Below are 22,691 nucleotides of genomic sequence, written 5' to 3'. Positions count from 1 at the left end.
AATCAGGAGATAGGTTGGAGAAGGTTTGAGCAGAGGGAAGAGATGATAGGATGGAAGAGGAGAGAGTAGTGGGGGAGAGAGCGAAGGTTGGGACGGCGCGATACCATCCGAGTAGGGGCAGTGTGGGAAGTGTTGGATGAGAGCGAGAGGGAAAAGGATACAAGGTAGTGGTCGGAGACTTGGAGGGGAGTTGCAATGAGGTTAGTGGAAGAACAGCATCTAGTAAAGATGAGGTCGAGCGTATTGCCTGCCTTGTGAGTAGGGGGGGAAGGTGAGAGGGTGAGGTCAAAAGAGGAGAGGAGTGGAAAGAAGGAGGCAGAGAGGAATGAGTCAAAGGTAGACGTGGGAAGGTTAAAGTCGCCCAGAACTGTGAGAGGTGAGCCGTCCTCAGGAAAGGAGCTTATCAAGGCATCAAGCTCATTGATGAACTCTCCGAGGGGACCTGGAGGGCGATAAATGATAAGGATGTTAAGCTTGAAAGGGCTGGTAACTGTGACAGCATGCAATTCAAAGGAGGCGATAGACAGATGGGCAAGGGGAGAAAGAGAGAATGACCACTTGGGAGAGATGAGGATCCCGGTGCCACCACCCCGCTGACCAGAAGCTCTCGGGGTGTGCGAGAACACGTGAGCGGACGAAGAGAGAGCAGTAGGAGTAGCAGTGTTATCTGTGGTGATCCCTGTTTCCGTCAGTGCCAAGAAGTCGAGGGACTGCTCCACTACAGCCCCGTCGATGAGAATGGGGCCGTGCTCCGTCCTCCTTTTCCTGTAGCCCACATTCATCTTCTTTGTCTTGATCACATTGAGGAAGAGGTTGTTGTCCTGGCACCACACGGTCAGGTCTCTGACCTCCTCCCTATAGGCTGTCTCATCGTTGTCAGTGATCAGGCCTACCACTGTTGTGTCATCAGCAAACTTAATGATGGTGTTGGAGTCGTGCCTGTCATGAGTGAACAGGGAGTACAGGAGGGTACTGAGCACGCACCCCTGAGGGGCCCTTGTGTTGAGGATCAGTGTGGTGGATGTGTTGTTACCTACCCTTACCACCTTGGGGTGGCCCGTCAGGAAGTCCAGGATCCAGTTGCAGAGGGAGGTGTTTTGTGCCAGGGTCCTTAGCTTTGTGATGAGCTTTGAGCGAACTATGGTGTTGAACGATGAGCTGTAGTCAATGAATAGCATTCTCACATAGGTGTTCCTTTTGTCCAGGTGGGAAATGGCAGTGTTTTCGTTTGCGCCTCGGACACCAACACCACCCGCTGGTGGGGGGGTCCGGAGACACAAAGGGGGGGAATAGTAGCCCAGACCCATGATGAACCTCATCAAGGCCAGTGGGGGGGTCGAGACTACGGACAACACCGTACGAGGCCACCAGAGCATAAATCAAATCTAGTTGTAAACTCCCCTATGAGAACAGTGTGGAGCAGACAGACCCCTAGACGGGGATTATTTTAGAACACATCTAAGATAGTACTGAGGTGTACCACACTGGTCGTAAAGGAAGTCCAGTGGACTTGTCCACCTCCAAAACAAATGGCAACAATAATCAGTCCTTGCCATGTGTAGGTTCAATTACAATACAACTAGTACAATGCTCCAATCATGTGTTCCAGTCAGTAGTATAATATTTCAGAAAAAATCGGTTGGATAACTGGTCCCTTTGAGCACCAGTACCAATACCAGCAACAGTCAGTCTAGCTACAATCAGTAAGAAGGTTAGAGACCGAACCAATCAAATTACCCTTGACAATAGCGACATAGGAGTCACTCAGAGTGCAACACATGGAAGGGAATCTCCAGTGCACTCTTCCAATGGTTAACACACGTCACTAATAAATAGACTCCCTTGACACCAATTCTGACTGACCTCTAGCATTGACCTGAAAATTACCTGACTACGTCAGACTCATTCTGAACATGTTGTAATCTGCCAGGATACTTGGTTTTCTTCCCTTGACATGCGCGCTTGTGTAAGCATAAACGCACATGCAAAACGGAACATTCAATTAGGATTTATGCTAAGATCACTTAAGGGTCCAAGCAAAATACCAGCCTTAGTAAAGTTGAACATTTACTTCTAGGCCTTGGACTCTACAGCACTCACCAGTTTTCTTCCCAGAAGTCCATAGGTCATCCCAGTAGACTACCCAAAACTAGTGCCTTACAGCTGTAAACGTATCATATAGTTATCAACTTAGAATAGTGCCGAAGCAACACACCAAGTAGGAAAACCATAGATATGGCATTAGAGACAATGCCATGATAGTCATTTTGCCAGAACATTGGACATATATAGAATACAGTCCAATTAGATGATTTTTGTGTGAGAACTATATTTTGTATATATTTTGTTTATGAGAGATGGACAATTCTACCAAATAATTTTCACCAGCGATCAAGACGACACACTGAGCGTAAATATATATATTGATTGCAATTGTTCCCGAATGAGTGAGCGTTCATGCGCAAAGGATTAGCATTTCAATTGTTATAATTATCACTCTGTAGTGACTTCTTAGTCAACCCCCACTTCCCCTTTTGTCTAACAAGCTGCCATGCCGGTTTAGCCCACTAGGGCACATTCCCCTATCATTTCATGTAACCACATTTACCTTGTTTGTTTATGCATTTCTGTGAATTACTTAGTTAGTAATAAATACATGATTTAAGACAATTAATTGATGTATGGATGGCTCATAGTGAAGACTGGGTTCGTGCAGATAACCAATAATTTACGACATTAGGAATGAGACTAACGTGAGGTAAAGTAAATAATTAATTAATTCGAAGACTAATTGATCAGATAAAATATCTGAAAAGTTATTTTAGGAAATGATAACTTTGTAATCTGAATATTTTTCCTTGGTTCCCCGACTTCCTAGTTAATTAGTTACGTGATTAATCAGTTGATCGCGTAATAACTAATTACAGAGAATTTTTAATAAAAACTATCAGTCTTCAGTTAATGACAGTAAAGACACGACAGTGGTCTGCTTGAAACATGTTGGTATCACAGACTCAGACAGGAAGCGGTTGAAAATGTCAGTGAAGACACTTGCCAGTTGGACAGCGCATGCTCGGAGTACACATCCTGGTAATCCGTCTGGCCCTGCGGCCTTGTGAATGTTGACCTGTTTAAAGGGCTTACTCACATCGGCTGTGGAGAGCGTGATTACACAGTTGTCCGGAACAGCTGATGGTCTCATGCATGTTTCAGTGCTACTTGCCTCGAAGCGAGCATAGAAGTTATTTAGCTTGTCTGGTAGGCTTGTGTCACTGGGCAGCTCTCGGCTGTGCTTCCCTTTGTAATAGTTTGCAAGCACTGCCACATCCGACGAGCATCGGAGCCGGTGTAGTACGATTCGATCTTAGTCCTGTATTGACACTTTGCCTGTTTGATGGTTCGTTGTAGGGCATGCAGGATTTATTATAAGCTTCCGGGTTAGAGTCCCACTCCTTGAAAGCGGCAGCTCTACACTTTAACTCAGTGCGAATGTTGGCTTGGCTTCTGGTTGGGGTATGTACGTACAGTCACTGTGGGGATGACGTCCTCGATGCACTTATTGATAAAGCCAGTGACTGATGTGTTGTACTCCTCAATGCCAACGGAAGAATCCCGGAACATATTCCAGTCTGTGCTTCCAAAACAGTCCTGTAGTTTAGCATCTGCTTCATCTGACCACTTTTTATAGACAGAGTCACTGGTGCTTTCTGCTTTAATTTTAGCTTGTAAGCAGGAATCAGCAGGATAGAGTTATGGTCAGATTTGCCAAATGGAGGGCGAGCTTTGAACACGTCTCTGTGTGTGGAGTAAAGGTGGTCTAGAATGTTTTTCCCTCTGGTTGCACACTTAACATGCTGATAGAAATGAGGTAAAACTGATTGAAGTTTTCCTGCATTAAAATCCCTGGCCACTAGGAGTGCCGCCTCTGGATGAGCGTTTTCCTGTTTGCTTATGTCGGAACACAGCTCATTGAGTGCGGTTTTAGTGCCAGCCTCGGTCTGTGGTGGTATGTAAAGACAGCTACGAAAAATACAGATGAAAAATCTCTAGGTAGATAGTATGGTCTACAGCTTATCACGAGATACTCTACCTCTACCTCAGGCGAGCAAAACCTTGAGACTTCCTTAGATATCATGCACCAGCTATTGTTTACAAATATGCGTAGGCCTCCGCCCCGTGTCTTACCATAGGCTGCTGTTCTGTCCTGTCCTCCTGATTATATAAACCACTTGCTGTATGTTCTTAATGTTGTCGTTCAGCCACGACTCGGTGAAACATAACATATTACAGTTTTTAATGTCCCGTTGGTAGGATATACGTGCTTTCAGTTCGTCCCATTTATTTTACAGCGATTGAACGTTAGCTAGCAAAACGGAAGGCAAGGGCAGATTCGCCACTCGTCGCCTGATCCTCACAAGGCATCCTGATCTCTTTCCGCAGAACCTACGTTTCCCTTTCCAGCAAATCACGGGGATCTGGGCCTGATCGGGTGTCTGTAGTATATCCCTCGCATCCGACTCATTGATGAAGAACTCCTCGTCCAATTTGAGGTGAGTAATCTCAGTTTTGATGTCCAGAGGCTCTTTTCGGGTCATAAGAGACAGCAGCAGCAACATTATGTACAAAACAAATTACGAACAACGTGAAAAAACAAACAAAATAGCATGGTTGGTTAAGAGCCGATAAGATGGCAGCCCTCCCCTTCGGCGCCATCTTAAATTCCTAACACACCTTGAATTCCTAACACACATCTCCTGTGCAATCTCCTGTGCAAGTGTGTGTGCAAATAAGAAAACATTAAAAGTATGAAGAGATTAGCTGTGAAAGGTGTAAAGTAAACTCTTTAGACACAGATCTGTGTAACTACATCACAATCCACTTATTAAAGCTCCAATAACCACCAGGGGTCAGCGTTTCCCAACCTTCCCTCCACACAAAGCACCAGGTAAGGGGAGCAACATCCATATGCAGCCTTCTCTGTCTGAGGAGCGAAGGGGCTGAGACCAGACCAGGGCTGGACGTAGACCAGAGCAGTATAGTGTATGGTTTGGACTAGGTAGCAACTTGCCTTGCTGCCTTCATGCTTTATATTTAGTGTGAGATTTAAGAGGGACTGGCTGGCTGGCAGAGATCCAGGCAGGCACTAGGCAACAGCAGTATTAATGCAGAAGCTATCTGGAGCTGGGCTACAGGAATCCTTCCATCTGATTAGATCCCAGAGGGGACAGATACAGCAAACAGAAAGAAAAACAGCCAGCCCTGCTCTGAAGGTAGAGATCCTAGAGGGGGAAATCAATAATTTCCAGGCCCAGGGACATGTACTAGTCTGTGGTGGCCTAAATGTCAGAACTGGACAAGAACCTGACACCCTCAGCACACAGGGGGACTAACACCTACCTGGAGGTGACAGCAATCCCTGCCCCATATGCCTCCCAAGGCACAACATGACCAAAAAAAACGGGTCACAACTCCTGCAGCTCTGTCGTACGCTGGTATGTACAAAGTCAAAGATAGGCTTCGAGGGGTAGGTACATCTATAGCTCATCTCTTGGCAGTAGTACTGTAGACTACTTTATCACTGACTTCAACCCAGAGTCTCTCAGAGCATTCAGTCAGCCCACTGACACCCCTATCAGATCACAGCAAAACCACAGTCTACTTAAACAGAGTAATACTAAATCATGAGGCATCAAAGCCAAAGGAACTGAATAATATTAAGAAATACTTTAGATGAAAGGAAAGTAGTGTGGAAACCTACCAAAAAACATTTAGGCAACAACAAATTCAATCCCTTTTAGACAACTTCCTGGACAAAACATTTAATTGTAATAGTGAAAATGTAAACTTGGCAGTAGAAAACCTAAATAGTATATTTGACCTCTCAGCTTTCCAATCAAATCTAAAAACGTCAAATAGAAAACTGAAGAAAATTAATAACAATGACAAGTGGTTTTACGAAGAATGCAAAAACCAAAGAAAGAAATCTAGAAACCTATCCAAACAAAAACATAGAGACCCAGAAAACCTGAGCCTTTACTATGGTGAATCACTAAAACAATACAGAAATACACTACAGAAAAAGAAGGAACAGTACGTCAGAAATCAGCTCAACGTAATTGAAGAATTCATAGACTCAAACCACTTCTGGGAAAATTGGAAAACACTAAACAAACAACAACACGAAGAGTTATCTATCCAAAACAGAGATGTATGGGTAAACATATACATGGTCAAATACAAATCTTAGGATACCTGACCACTGTGACTGACCCAAACTTAAGGAAAGCTCTGACTATCTACAGACTCAGTGAGCATAGCCTTGCTATTGAGAAAGGCCACCGTAGGCAGACATGGCTCTCAAGGGAAGACAGGCTATGTGCACGCTGCCACAAAATGAAGTGGAAACTGAGCTGCACTTCCTATCCTCATGCCAAATGTATGATCATATTAGAGACACTAATTTCCCACAGACTACACAGACCACAAAGAATTTGAAAACAAACCCAATTTTGATAAACTCCCATATTTATTGTGTGAAATACCAGTGTGCCATCACAGCAGCAATATTTGTGACCTGTTGCCACAAGAAAAGGGCAACCAGTGAAGAACAAACACCATTGTAAATACAACCCATATTTAAGTTTATTTCTTTTTTCTTTTGTATTTTAACTATTTGCACATTTATTCTTAATGTTTACTGTTAATTGTTATTGTTCATTTCACTTTTGTTTATTATCTACTTCACTTGCTTTGTCAATGCTATCATATGTTTCCCATGCCAATTAAGCCCCTTAAATTGACATTCAATTGAGAGAGAGGGGATAGAGAAAATGGGAAGAGGGGTGCAGAAGGAGAGGGAGGTGGTGGAGAGGTAGAAGGAAAGGTAGAGAGACAGAGGGAGAGAGAAGGGGTAGACAGAGGGAGAGCGAAAGAGAGAGAAATAAAGAAAGAGAAAGGTTGAGAACAAATTTGTAGAAAGAGAAAGAAAGAGAGAACCAGACAGAGTTGTAAAGAGTGAAATCCAATGGCACTTTATTATTCACTTCCGGTAACTATGGCAACCTGTCTCCGGAGAGTCAGTGCCAGCTGTACTTCCCCTTCCTGTCGAGGTGGCAGAGACTAACTGTCACCTCCCCCTGCCTCAGTCTCGGTCTCTGTTCAGACTGACTATCACCTCCCCCTGCCTCAGTTTTGGTCTCTGTTCAGACTGACTGTCACTTCCCCCTGCCTCAGTCTCTGTTCAGACTATAATCCTCCCACTCAATTTGGCTCAGCTAGATCTAGGACACTAAACTGATCTTAAATCAGTGTCTACGGCCAACTTAAGCCTACTACTCCCTGCGGTTCCCCTACCAATGCCCATCACAGAAGGCTGCTGAGGGGAGGACGGCTCATAATAATGACTGGAATGGAGTAAATGGAATGGTATCAAACACATGGAAACCATGAGTTTTATGTGTTCGATTCCATTTCATTTACTCCGTCCCAGCCGCTACTATGAGCCTGTCCTCCCTAATTAAGATACCACCAACCTCCTGTGCCTCCAAGCCATTGTGAACACCTGTGGTGCCTATCCAAAGGGGGAATGAAACATGCATCAAAAGTCATGTAAAAGTACTGTAAAAGTCTGCAAATGATTCACTATCTACAACAACTTCAACAAGATTGTACCAGACAATAACGGAGGCAAAGCAGTCCACTTTGATTACCTGTAACGGCAGTTATACAATCATAGTTGCTCTCGCACACACACACACAGACACAGACCCACACAGACACACACAGACGCACACAGACAGGCACACAGAAGAAGTGACATGCACACAAAGCCCTGCCAAAGTTCCCCCCAAACAATCCCCAACAGCCCAGGCTGTGAAATGGTGTGGAGATGAATGAGTGATGGATGAGTCTGTGGCTCTGTGCACCTGGGCCCACAGTTCTCCCTCTCCTCCATCCCTCCTCTCCCCTCCTCTCACTGGCCCAGCTGCTCTGGGGGAAAGACACACAGCCAGGGCTCCAGCCCTCTCACAGACCTGCTCCATACTATCAGCTCTAATTGCCTCCCTCTTAGCCCATCTGGCTTTCCAGTGCCACTCCAGTGCCACTCCAGTGCTAAACCAGTGCTAATCCAATGCCACTCCAGTGCTAATCCAGTGCCACTCCAGTGCTAAACCAGTGCCACTCCAGTGCTAATCCAGTGCCACTCCAGTGCTAAACCAGTGCCACTCCAGTGCTAAACCAGTGCCACTCCAGTGCTAATCCAGTGCCACTCCAGTGCTAATCCAGTGCCACTCCAGTGCTAAACCAGTGCCACTCCAGTGCTAATCCAGTGCCACTCCAGTGCTAAACCAGTGCTACTCCAGTGCTAATCCAGTGCCACTCCAGTGCCACACCAGTGCCATTCCAGTGCTAATCCAGTGCCACTCCAGTGCCACACCAGTGCCACTCCAGTGCTAATCCAGTGCCACTCCAGTGCTAATCCAGTGCCACTCCAGTGCTAATCCAGTGCCACTCCAGTGCTAATCCAGTGCCACTCCAGTGCCACTCCAGTGCTAATCCAGTGCCACTCCAGTGCTAAACCAGTGCCACTCCAGTGCTAATCCAGTGCCACTCCAGTGCTAAACCAATGCCACTCCAGTGCTAAAACAGTGCCACTCCAGTGCTAAACCAGTGCCACTCCAGTGCTACTCCAGCGCCACTCCAGTGCTAAGTTCACATCTGCTAGACTATGATCAAGGCCAATAACACTCCACATGTTTTAGGTGCACTAACAACATTGGGAGCCACAGATTTAAGGGATGATATGATTAAAGTAATGGTGATGGGTTTACTATTAGTCTTGTCCAAAGGCTGACAAAAAGTAGTGTCCAAAATAGGGAATAGGGTGCCATTTCTGTCATTGCCACAGTACTGGTTCTGAGACAGCCATGTCTAGCAGTGGTACTGTGTAGTCAGTGATAAAGTTGCAGATATTACTAATGGGTTACCCACAGCTACAATGGGTGTCTGTCTCTACTCACCCTGCTCTTTTATCTGTCTGATCTGGCGCACTGTCTCCTTGAGGATGGCACACTTGTCTGGCTTGACGTTGAAGCTGTCGATGTCACCCAGGTTGGCAGAGATCAATTCGGCCAGCTCCTCGATGTATTTAGTCTCCTGCTCCCGCCGTCTCCGCTCACACCTACAGGGTGTACCACTATGTGTTATTACCGGTATTCACCATTATTATTTACACTTGTTTTACCAGCGTTCTATTCATTAGGCACCAAATGGAAGAAAATTGACTGAAACAGGGAGGGACTACCTGAAATTGTACAATAAGAAATGCTTGTATTTGTTATCCATTTCAAAACATTTCAAACTGGTACACATTGGCTATGTTTACACAGGCAGCCCAATTCTGATATTTTATTTTACTAATTGGCATTTTGACCAATCAGATCAGCTCTGAAACAGATCTGATGAGAAAAGATCTGATTTGAATGGTCAAAAGACCAATTAGGGGTGAAAAAAATCTGAATTGGGCTGCCTGTGTAGACTAGATACTCTTAAGGTGAATGACTACAGCTACTAGTGATCTCCAGAGTCAGTAGCCAGGGTTGACCTACAGTAGAATACAGTAAAAAGGCTACATACACCCTGGTGTAATTCCAAATGTATGAATAAAAATGTGTATTATCGGACTTGGCAAAATATATTTGTATGTTTTGTCACCAGCCCCCTACTCACCCCAGACCGGGCGTGTCGCAGGTGGAGAGCTTGCGTTTTCGGTTTTCCGAGCTCAGAGGCTCCATGGAGTTGTCCCCCAGTCCGCTCATCGTGTACACATATCAGCACCTGACAGGGACAGGAAACACAAACCCTTAGACAACAGGTGAGATGATTTGAGGGATGGCCAATAATATGTTAATGTGGCTGTTAGGGAAAAAGACAAACAGGTGTAGGAAACCTCCATATATAAACACATCTAACCTTATGGCTATTGTTCAAACCCAAAGACAGACACCCACACTGACATGAAGGAGAAGCTTTATGTTAAATATACATATACTTCCAGGGTACTCTTAAGCTTATATTATGCAAATAAGACACTCTTGGCACAATATGAAAAATCGATATTGCATTTAGCAACGTCTGCTTCCTTCTCTTTCAGGGTAGAGTGTGTGTAGGACCGGCACAGACAGACACACACAGACACACAGACACACACACACATGTAGCAGGATTAGCAGCGTTTCTGACAGTAAGCCAGGCTGCACGACTAACCCGGTTAAGACAGACGTCTGTCTCCCACAATGCATCACACTTGGTATACAGGAAGTGGGCTGGCAAAGGAGGGGGGAGAGGGGAGCGAGAAGTCTGCAGCAGGAAGTCTATGCTGATTAGTCCATTTCTTTACCAGTGACGCTGGGGAAGAGTGAGAGGGGGCAGGGGGAGAGGGAGTGAATGCAAAAGGAGAGAGAGTGAATGAGGTAGGAGACAGAAAGGGAGAGGACATAGAGGGGGGAGATTCAGGAAGAGAGCAGGATGATAAGAGAGTGGTGGGAGACAGAGGGAGGGAGCAGAGAGGGAGAGGGAAAAGCGAGGTGAAGGGGAGGTAGCAAGAGGGAGAGCGGGAAGAGAGTGAGAGGAGTGGAAGAGAGAGGGAGGAGAGAGAAAGAAGAAAAGGATGCATGTAGACAGGCCCATGAGCTTTGAGTCTCTGTGGTGTACGATTGGGAGGAGAACCACACTCCCGTGCCTTTCTTAACCTTCACAGCAAGTGCATCATTTTTATTCCATTGATTACATGATTACCCTCTGACTGACATGCATGAAGCCTCTAATGAATAGAAAATAAATCCACCAGAGGGAAAGGAAGCAGTGTCGCCATTCTCTCATTCTATCCATTTATTTTACAGATAGTTTATGTTAGAATTACTAGTGGTAGCCTAATGTTTATCCATCACTGTGATACATAGTTTAATTGCAATCATTGCAAGGACATACGATCGGCTTCACAGAAAGACTAAGTTTGTTGCTACATTATACCAGCGGTTGACTCAACAACAGATGTTCTACCCAGCCTATGCATTCGATCAAGCCTGCTGGTCCGGCAACATTTGTCACACCCTGATCTGTTTCACCTGTCTTTGTGATGGTCTTCACTCCTCTCCAGGTGTCACCTATCTTTCCCATTATCCCCTTTGTATTTATACCTGTGTTCTTTGATTGTCTGTTGCCAGTTCGACTTGTTTGTCAAGTCAACTAGCGTTTTTGTGTCTCAGCGCCTGCTTTTCCACAGTCTCTATTTTTCTCACCCCCTGGTTTTGACCATTGCCTGTCCTGAATCTGAGCCCGCCTGCCCGACCACTCTGCCTGGCCGTGACCCTGCCTGCCATCCTGTACCTTTGCCCGACTTCTGGTTTACTGATCCCTGCCTGCCTTGACCTGTCTATTGCCTGCCCCTGTTGGATTATTAAACCATTGATAATTTGACGTTGTCTGCATCTGGGTCTTACCTTCCTACCTGACCGTACGAACAGACCCGGGCCAGCTGCGCAACGCCATGTTCTCCCAAGGAGCCTCCATTGGTAGGCACAAGGAATTGCTTCGTGGTCTTATGGAGGGGGTCCAAACATTGGCTGAGTGCCATGACCGGGCGTTGGATATGCTGCTGGAGCAATTCCGCGGGTTGTCTGGGGGGCAGCCTGCCCTCAGTAACTCGGCAGTTAGCAGCGCCGCCCCACCGGCCACTCCACCTTCCCGGGAGCCCCGTTTACCTCCCCTGGAATGCTTTGATGAGGAACCAAGCACCTGTCGGGCGTTTTTAGCTGTGTGCCCTCAATTTTGAGCTTCAGTCCTCCTTCCCCTAAGATCGCTCCAAGACGGCCTACCTCATCATGCTGATGTCTGGGAGGCCTCTTACCTGGGCTACCGCCGTATGGGAACAACAGCCGGCCATGTGCGTGAGTCTGAAGGGGTTCATGGGAGAGGTGAGGAAGGTTTTTGATGCCCAGTTCTCCGGGAGAGAAGCTGCCCGGAAGCTAATCCAGCTCCGGCAGGAACGCCTGCGGAGTGGCTGACTATGCAGTGGATTTCCGCACGTTGGCAGTGGAGTGCGTGGAACCAGGAAGCACTGTGTGACATGTTCCTGCACAGCGCCCTGAAAGAGGTCAAGGACGAGAGCACCCAAGGTTTTCCGACCTTCCTCGTGTCACCAAAGACGGCCAAGGCACTGTTTCTCGAGCCTATGCAACTAGGCAGAGCTGGGCTGTTGCCAGCGGACCGGCAACACAGGATCAACACAAGGTGCTGTCTGTATTGCTGGACTTTTGGTCATTTTGTGTCCTCTTGCACGGTAAAAGACCAGGCTCACCGGTAGCTCACCGGTAGTGACTACTCTGGTGGGCCACATTGAGAACTTTTCTGCTTCCCTTACTCGCACCCCTTTTTTTTATGTCATTCTGTTATGGGGAAACCAGTCCAAATCTCTCCAGGTAATCATTGACTCTGGGGCCGACGAGAGCTTTTTGGACGCCACACTGGCTTCCGAGCTGAACATCCCCACTCATCCCCTCTCCATTCGCATGGATGTTAGAGAGCTGGATGGATGCTCTATAGATCGGGTCACCCATAACACCACTCCTATTAACCTAGATGTGTCAGGGAATCACAGAGAGACGATTAAATTCCTGCTCATCAAGTTCCCCCAGATTCCCGTGGTTTTGGGATTCTCCTGGCTCCACGACACAATCACCTCAGCCCATGCTATCATGGGCTGAAGTCCGCCACGCCTATTGTCTGAAGTCAGCGCAACCTGCCCTGGGACGTCTTCCTGGGGGCTCAGAAGTTGCTCCGGACCTCTCTGTCATTCCCGCGGAGTACCAGGACCTCCTGGAGGTGATCAGCAAGTCCCAGGCCACTTCCCTTCCGCCACACCACCCCTATGACTGCGGGATTGACCTTCTCCCTAGCACCACGCCGCCCCGGGGACGTCTGTACTCTGTCGGGACCAGAGACCAAGGCTATGGAGACCTACATTGGGGACTCCCTAGTTACAAGATGTATCCGTCTCTCTTCCTCTCCCGCTGGCACATGTTTCTTCGCAAAGAAAAGGACAAGACACTGCGCCTGTGCATTGACTACCGAGGACTCAATGACATTACAGGAGGGGGACGAGTGGAAGACCGCCTTTAACACGACCAGCGGCCACTACGAATATCTGGTCTTGCCCTTTGGCCTCACCAACGTCCCTGCCGTGTTCCAGGCTCTGGTGAATGATGTTCTCTGCGACATGCTGAACCGGTTCGTCTTCGTTTACATTGATGACATCCTCGTCTTCTCCTGCTCTCCCCAAGAACACATGCTCTACATCTGACATGTTCTCCAGCGCCTTCTGGAGAACCAGTTGTTTGTTAAGGCTGAAAAGTGCGAGTTCCATTGCTCCACCATTCCCTTTCTGGGCTACATCATCTCTGCTGGGTGTGTCCAGATGGATCCCATGAAGGTGAAAGCGGTGCTGGATTGGCCTCAGTCTACATCCAGGGTGCAGCTGCAACGCTTCCTGGGGTTCGCCAACTTTTATTGCCGCTTTATCCGGGGTTAGCTCGTGGCCAGCTCGTGTCAGTTTGTGGTGGGGTTAGCTCGTGTCAGCTCGTGGTGGAGGCCGATGCTTCAGATGTCAGAGTGGGGGCTGTCCTGTCCCAACATTCTGCCATAGACCTTAAGTTGCATTCCTATGCCGCCTTCTCCCACCGCCTCAATTCCATGGAGAGGAACTATGATGTGGGGAATCGGGATCTTCTCACAGCTAGAATGGACGGAACATCCATTCATTGTGTGGACCGACCACACAAACTTAGAGTATCTCTGCACCGCCAAGCGCCTCAACTCCAGGCACGCGAGATGGGCTCTGCTGTTTACCTGGTTCAAATTTTCCCTCTCCTACTGGCCGGGGTCCAAGAACGTAAAGCCGGATGCCCTGTCTTGCCGCTATAACCCCACGGTTACAACCCCAGAGCCCGAGACCATCCTTCCCACCTCATGCCTGTTGCCGGCACTCAGCTGGGGTATAGGGAAACAGGTCTGGGAGGCACAGCAGTCCCAGCCAAACACGTGTTCCTCCGCGGCTCCTCCAGGCTTGCCTGTCACCTGGGTTCTCGTCGGACCCAGGCCTTCGTGCAACGACGCATTTGGTGACCTACTATGGTTCTGGATGTTGCCGTGTTTATCGCCACCTGCACGGCCTGCACACAGAACAAGACTCTTCGGCAAGCTCCGGCTGATCTTCTCAACCCACTGCCTGTCCCTCACCGTCCCTGGTCCCATATATCCCTGGACTTCGTCACGGGTCTGCCGCCGTCTGAGGGCAACACTGCCATCCTGACTGTGGCCGACCGGTCTTCCATAGCTGCCCACTTCATTCCTCTCCCCAAACCACCCTCGGCCAAGGAGAGGGCCCACCTTATGGTGCAGCACATCTTCTGGATCCACGGACTCCCGTTGGACATGGTCTCCGACCGGGGTCCTCAGTTCTTGTCCCGGTTCTGGAAGGCATTCCGCACGCTCATTGGGTCGTCGGCCAGCCTGTCCTCCAGAATCCACCCTCAGTCCAACAGCCAGACGGAGCGGGCCAACCAGGACGTAGAGAAAACTCTTTGCTGCCTAGTCTCCGCCAACCCTGCCACTGGGAATCAGCAACTGGTATGGGTTGAGTACGCTCTTTTTTCTCTCCCTCCTGGTTCTGAGCCCACGTGCCTGATCACTCTACCTGTCCCTGACCCTGCCTGCCGTCCTGTACCTTTGCCCAACCTCTGGATTATTGACCTCTGCCTACCCTGAGCCTACCTGCCGTCCGGTATGGTTGGCCCACCTCTGGTTTACTGACCCCTGCCTGCCTTGACCTGTCTATTGCCTGCCCCTGTTGGATTATTAAACCATTGTTAATTTGACGTTGTTTGCATCTGGGTCTTACCTTCCTACCTGATAACGTCACCTAAATGAATGCTTGACAGTGTTGGACCGTGGTGTGATGCTCTGCCTCCCTTAGTGTGGACCAGGGTTTCCGTTAGCCGGTAACTATTATATATATATATTTAAAAGACGATAAAAATCAGTGCTGGCCAATTGTCAGAGAAGAGAAAATCCCACTGCGAAATGCTTTTTAGACTATTCATTGAAATAACAATTGATGGAAATACATTTGACTGATCATGCTTATCGGTCTATAGGTTCATTTGCATAATTGAGTACTTACTTACTGATTTTATTGTTCCCATGGGTACATTTTTTTGCAGGGTGATGTACACATTTAAAGTGACGTTTAAATACAAAACAAAATTGACAATACAACTTCCATAACAGTTACATACCAATAAAAACAATTTAAAAATTATAATAAAGAAAAATAAAACATAAAAAATAAAAAAGACTAGCCTGCTGCTGGCCTCACGGAGTCGATAGAAACATTAGCCCGAGCTATTTAGGAGGGATATCACACCTGGCACAAATTATTGTCTCGTTCTGTTTTTCCTGCTGAGGGGTGCCCTATACCTGTGCCCAGAGGGGAGTAGTTCAAAGTCCAGGTACAGGGGTGGAATTGAATTGGCGCATGTATATAGTATATTCATTATGTATTTTATTTATCATACACGTACAGCATACAGAGCCTTTACGCAACTAATCTGTCAGACAGTGCGAGAGCTGCTACTACAGCAGCATCTCAAACAGCAAATGCATAGGCAACGGAAGGCAAGCTACATCAGCACGTCACACACCACTTTGTAAAGAGCTGGAGGCAGTAAGAATAAACATATACTTAATTGTTTGAAAGTTGACTGTTTTATTATATATGCTTGCTTGTGCGGTGCAATTTTGTCAATTGTTTTCCCACTAATTTCACTATGGACAGAACATGCACGCGTACTCTACTGCCTCGTACGCTTAAAAAAATAATAGTTTATCAACATTTTAAGATAAACGTTCTCATCTGTTGCATCAGACTTATTGCTTTTAAACTTTTTTTTCATGAAATACCCCAGGGATCTATCGTCCCACAACTGCCCCAGAGTCTCGAACAAGCTGATCTACGGAATATGTCAACTAATCTACTATAGGGGATAGTAGATTGACATAAGCCAGGGATTTTGCTGTTCGTTACATGTCTTGTTGGCTGAGGAAAAGTAAAAGTGGACCGTTATTCTAACATCTTCAAAGTGTGCATCAGAATTCGGTAAGAAAGACAGCACATCATTGCAATATTCGACTTGCATGTTCTGGTATTATGAAAAACCATGATCTAAATGTGATTTCTGTCATTCTAAGCATACTGGGTGAACGCCCTAATCAGGTTACGCACCCAATGCATATAGGTCCTGTACATTTCTCAAATGTCCGGTAAATTAAAATGCTGCAGATCAAATGTCCTTCGCCACATTTTCCTAACTGTTCATTAACACGGTACTTCATTTTGTTTATCTGTCGGCCCCAGACTCGAACTCCGGCCCTGTGTGTGGCTAACTGACCATCTCTGCCCATTCATCACCATTTACCCATTATTGTCTTACCCGTTGTTGTCTTAGCTCTCCCAATCAGCACCTGTGAATGCTTACTGCCTCTCTCTAATGTCAATATGCCTTGTATGCTGTTGTTTAGGGTAGATCTCATTGTTTTATTTTACTGCGGAGCCCCTAGTTCCACTCAACATGCCTCAGATAGCTTGTTTGTCCCACTCCCCAAACTTGCGGAGACCACACCTAGGTTAACTGGCGCCTCCAGAGATCCAACCTCTCTCATCGTCACTCAATGCCTAGGTTTAACTCCACTGTACTTGTACCATACCATACCCTTGTCTGTACATTATGCCCTGAATCAATCCTACCACGCCCAGAAATCTGCTCCTTTTATTTGTTTTATTTCACCTTTATTTAACCAGGTAGGTTAGTTGAGAACAAGTTCTCATTTGCAACTGCGACCTGGCCAAGATAAAGCAAAAGAAGTTTGAAACATACAACAGACTTACACATGGAATAAACAAACATACAGTCAATAATACGGTAGAAATAAATAAATAGGCCATTGTGGCGAAGTAATTACAATATACCAATTAAACACTGGAGTGATAGATGTGCAGAAGATGAATGTGGAAGTAGAGATACTGGGGTGCAAAGGAGCAAGATTAATAAAATAAATAACAGTATGGGGATAAGGTAGTTGGATGGGCTATTTACAGATGGGATATGTACAGGTGCAGTGATCTGTGAGCTGCTCTGACAGCTGGTGCTTAAATCTAGTCAGGGAGATATGAGTCTCCAGCCTCAGTGTTTTTTGCAGTTCGTTCCAGTCATTGGCGGCAGAGAACTGGAAGGAAAGGCGGCCAAAGGAAGAATTGGCTTTGGGGGTGACCAGTGAGATATACCTGTTGGAGCGCGTACGGGTGGGTGCTGCTATGGTGACCAGTGAGCTATGGCGGGGCTTTACCTAACAGAGACTTGTAGACGACCTGGAGCCAGTGGGTTTGGCAACGAGTATGAAACGAGGGCCAGCCAACGAGAGCATACAGATCACAGTGGTGGGTAGTATATGGGGCTTTGGTGACAAAACGGATGACACTGTGATAGATTGCATCCAACTTGTAGAGTGGAGTGTTGGAGGCTAATTTTGCAAATGACATCGCCGAAGTCGAGGATCTGTAGGATGGTCAGTTTTACGAGGGTATGTTTGGCATCATGAGTGAAGGATGCTTTGTTGCGAAATAGGAAGCCGGTTCTAGATTTAATTTTGGATTGGAGATGCTTAATATGAGTCTGGAAGGAGAGTTTACAGTCTAACCAGACACCTAGGTATTTGTAGTTGTCCACATAGTCTAAGTCAGAACCGTCCAGAGTAGTGATGCTGGACAGGCGGAAAGGTGAGGGCAGCGATCAGTTGAAGAGCATGCATTTAGGTTTACTTGCATTTAAGAGCAGTTGGAGGCCACGGAAGGAGAGTTGTATGACATTGAAGCTCGTCTGGAGGTTAGTTAACACAGTGTCCAAAGAAGGGCCAGAGGGATACAGAATGGTGTCGCCTGCGTAGAGGTGGATCACCAGCAGCAAGAGCGACATCATTGATGTATACAGAGAAAACAGTCACCCCAAGAATTGAACCCTGTGGCACGCCCATAGAGACTGCCAGAGGTCCGGACAACAGGCCCTCTGATTGACACACTGAACTCGATCAGAGAAGTAGTTGGTGAACCAGGCGAGGCAATCATTTGAGAAAGCAAGGCAAGGCAGTTGAGTCTGCTGATAAGAATACGGCTGCACAGTAATGTCTTTAATCGATGGCGGTTATGATATCGTTTAGGACCTTGAGCGTGGCTGAGGTGCACCCATGACCAGCTCTGAATCCAGATTGCATAGTGGAGAAGGTACGGTGGTATTCAAAATGGTCGGTAATATGTTTGTTCACTTGGCTTCCGAAGACTTTAGAAAGGTAGGGTAGGATAGATATAGATCTGTAGCAGTTTGGGTCTAGAGTGTCTCCCTCTTTGAAGAGGGGGATGACTGCGGCAGCTTTACAATCTTTGGGAATCTCAGACAATACGAAAGAGAGGTTGAACAGGCTGGTAATAGGGGTTGCAACAATTACGGCAGATAATGTTAAAAAGAGAAGGTCCAGATTGTAGAGGTCCAGATTTTGCAGTTCTATCAGAACATCAGCTATCTGGATGTGGGTGAAGGAGAAATGGGGGGGGGGCTTGGACGAGTTGCTGGAGGGCTGTTGATTGGGTTAGGGGTAGCCAGGTGGAAAGCATGGCCAGCCGTAGAAAAATGCTTATTGAAATTCTCAATTATAGTGGATTTATCGGCAGTGACAGTGTTTCCTAGCCTCAGTGCAGTGGGCAGCTGGGAGGAGGTGCTCTTATTCTCCATGGACTTTACAGTGTCCCATAACCTTTTTGAGTTTGTGCTACAGGATGCAAATTTCTGCTTGAAAAAGCTAGCCTTAGCTTTCCTAACTGCATGTGCATATTGGTTCCTAACTTCCCTGAAAAGTTGCATATCACGGGGGCTATTCGATGCTAATGCAGAACACCACATGATGTTTTTGTGCTGGTTAAGGGCAGTCAGGTCTGGAGAGAACCAATAGCTATATCAGTTCCTGGTTCTACATTTCTTGAATGGGGCATGCTTAATTAAGATGGTGAGGAAGGCACTTTTAAAGAATAACCAGGCATCCTCTTCTGACGGGATGAGGTCAATATCCTTCCTATCCTTATTCTCTGTTCCCAACGCACTAGACGACCGGTTCTTATAGCCTTTAGCCGTACCCTCATCCTACTCCTCCTCTGTTCCTCTGGTGATGTAGAGGTTAACCCAGGCCCTGTGTGTCCCCAGGCGCTCTCATTTGTTGACTTCTATAACCGCAAAAGCCTTGGGTTCATGCATGTTAACATCAGAAGCCTCCTCCCTAAGATTGCATTATTCACTGCTTTAGCACACTCTGCCAACCCTGATGTCCTAGCCGTGTCTGAATCCGGGCTTAGAAAGACCACCAAAAATTCTGAAATTTCCATCCCCAATTTACAACATTTTACATCAAGATAGAACTGCTAAAGCGGGCGGCGTTAGCCTGTAGATTTCTGTCATACTATCCAGGTCTATACCCAAATAGTTAGAGCTTCTACTTTTAAAAATCCATGTTTCCAGAAATAAAAGTCCCTCACTGTTGCCGCTTGTTATAGACCCCCCTCAGCTCCCAGCTGTGCCCTGGACACCATATGTGAATTGAATGCCCCCCATCTCTCGTCAGAGTTCGTACTGTTAGGTGACATAAACCGGGATATGCTTAACACCCCTGCCGTCCTAAAATCTAAGCTTGATGCCTTCAATCTCACACAAATGATCAAGGAACCTACCAGGTACAACCCTAAATCCGTAACCATGGGCACCCTCATAGATATCATCCTGACCAACTTGCCCTCAAAAACACCTCTGCTGTGTTCAACCAGGATCTCAGAGATCACTGCCTCATTGCCTGCGTCTGTTATGGGTCTGATGACCACACCTCATCACTGTCAAACGCTCCCTAAAACACTTCTGCGAGCAGGCCTTTCTAATTGACCTGGTCCGGGGTATCCTGGAAAGATATTGACTTCATCCCGTCAGTAGAGGATGACTGGTTGTTCTTTAAAAGTGCTTTCCTCACCTTCTTAAATAAGCATGCCCCTTTAAAAAAATGTAGAAGTAAGAACAGATATAGCCCTTGGTTCACTCCAGACTTGACCAGTACATAAATATCCTATGGCATACTGCACTAGCATCGAATAGTCCCCGCGATATGCAACTTTTCAGGGAAGTCAGGAACTAATATACACAGGCAGTTAGGAAAGCAAAGGCTAGCTTTTTCAAACAGAAATTTGCATCCTGCAGCACTAATTACAAAAGGTTTTGGGACACTGTAAAGTCCATGGAGAATAAGAGCACCTCTTCCCAGCTGCCCACTGCACTGAGGCTAGGAAACACTGTCACCACGATAAATCCACAATAATTGAGAAAGCTGGCCATGTTTCCACCTGGCGACCCCAACCCCGGTCAACAGCTCTGCACCACCCCGCAGCAACTGGTCCAAGTCCCCCCCACGCTTCTCCTTCACCTAAATCCAGACAGCTGATGTTTTGATAGAGCTGCAAAATCTGGATCCCTACAAATCAGCTAGGATAGACAATCTGGACCCTCTCTTTCTAAAATTATCCGCCGCAATTTTTGCAACCCCTATTACTAGTCTGTTCAACCTCTCTTTCGTATCGTCTAAGATTCCCAAAGATTGGAAAGCGGCCGCCGCCATCCCCCTCTTCAAAGGGGGAGACACTCTAGACACAAACTGTTACAGACCTATATCCATCCTGCCCTGCCTTTCTAAAGTCTTCGAAAGCCAAGTGAACAAACAGATCACTGACCATTTCGAATCCCACCGTACCTTCTCCGCTATGCAATCCGGTTTCCGGGCTGGTCACGGGTGCACCTCAGCCACGGTCAAGATCCTAAACGATATCATAACTGCCATCGATTAACGTCTTCGAGATAGGGGGCGCTCTTTTAATTTTTGGATAAAAATCGTTCCCGTTTTAAACAAGATATTTTGTCACGAAAAGATGCTCGACTATGCATGTAATTGACAGCTTTGGAAAGAAAAAACTCTGACGTTTCCAAAACTGCAAAGATATTATCTGTGAGTGCCCCAGAACTAATGCTACAGGCGAAACCAAGATGAAATTTCATACAGGAAATGGTCCAGATTTTGAATGCGCTATGTTCCAATGTCTCCTTATATGGCTGTGACTGCGCCAGGAATGAGCCTGCACTTTCTGTCGTTTCCCCAAGGTGTCTGCAGCAGTGACGTATTTGTAGGCATATCATTGGAAGATTGACCATAAGAGACTACATTTACCAGGTGTCCCCCCGGTGTCCTCCGTCGAAATTATTGCGTAATCTCCAGCTCCATGCGCGTTTCCTTTTTCTTCAGAGGAGAAAGTCAACTGCCACGAATGATTTATCATCGATAGATATGTGAAAAACACATTGAGGCTTGATTCTAAACAACGTTTGCCATATTTCTGTCGATATTATGGAGTTAATTTGGAAAAAAGTTTGCATTGTAATGACTTAATTTTAGTTTTTTTTTCTTACCCAAACGTGATGAACAAAACGGAGCGATTTGTCCTACACAAATAATCTTTTTGGAAAAACTGAACATTTGCTATCTAACTGAGAGTCTCCTCATTGAAAACATCTGAAGTTCTTCAAAGGTAAATGATTTTATTTGAATGCTTTTCTTGTTTTTGTGAAAATGTTGCATGCTGAATGCTAGGCTTAATGATATGCTAGCTATCAATACTCTTACACAAATGCTTGTTTAGCTATGGTTCAAAAGCATGTTTTGAAAATCTGAGATGACAGTGTTGTTAAAACCTCTTAGCGCCACCCGACACGCTGGCGTCAGACATAGCCAACAGGAATTGCAAATGCACCACGCCAAATGCTAATAGCACTCGTTAAAACTCAAACTTTCATTAAAACACACATGCAAGGTACTCAATTAAAGCTACACTCGTTGTGAATCAAGCCAACAAGTCAGATTTTTAAAATGCTTTTCGGCGAAAGCATGAGAAGCTATTATCTGATAGCATGCAACACCCCGAAATACCTGAAGGGGACGTAAACAAAAGAATTAGCGTAGCCGGCGCTACACAAAACGCAGAAATAAAATATAAAACATTCATTACCTTTGACGAGCTTCTTTGTTGGCACTCCTATATGTCCCATAAACATCACTATTGGGTCTTTTTTTCAATTAAATCGGTCCATATATACCCAAAATGTCCATTTATGAAGACTGTGTGATCCAGGAAAAAACACTGTTTCAAAACGCAACATAATTTTTTTCAATTAAAAAAGTTGCCTATAAACTTTGACAAAACACTTCAAACTACTTTTGTAATCCAACTTTAGGTATTAGTAAACGTTAATAATCTATCAAATTGATCACGGGGTGATGTGTATTCAATAGCTCCACGTCTTCAAATGATGGTCGAAAATCTCTCTTCCAAAACATCCTGTCGTGTACCGGATGACATGGGGTGTCTCTTCTTCATTTGACCAAGGAACAACCTCAAGGCAATTGCCAAGACTGGCGACATCGTGTGGAAGCTGTAGGACTTGTAAACT

The 22,691-nt window shown here is 46.2% G+C and overlaps 1 protein-coding gene across 4 annotated transcripts in view; it reads right to left on the bottom strand.

The window, feature by feature from the left end:
• Positions 1-22,691, bottom strand: part of LOC118359660 (nuclear receptor coactivator 3-like) — a 126,089-nt gene that overhangs the window by 21,187 nt on the left and 82,211 nt on the right. For all 4 annotated transcript variants that reach the window (XM_052482026.1, XM_052482028.1, XM_052482025.1 and 1 more), the window contains 2 exons: positions 9,730-9,837; positions 9,021-9,181 (listed from right to left, as the gene is read on the bottom strand). In XM_052482026.1, coding sequence (XP_052337986.1) covers positions 9,021-9,181; positions 9,730-9,818 — 250 coding nt within the window. In that variant the 5' untranslated portion in view covers positions 9,819-9,837. The remainder of the gene's footprint in view (positions 1-9,020; positions 9,182-9,729; positions 9,838-22,691) is intronic.

This window comes from Oncorhynchus keta, chromosome 27, assembly GCF_023373465.1.
Source record: "Oncorhynchus keta strain PuntledgeMale-10-30-2019 chromosome 27, Oket_V2, whole genome shotgun sequence".
NCBI classification, from domain to species: Eukaryota; Metazoa; Chordata; class Actinopteri; order Salmoniformes; family Salmonidae; genus Oncorhynchus; species Oncorhynchus keta.
This window is presented reverse-complemented; position numbering and strand designations above follow the sequence as displayed.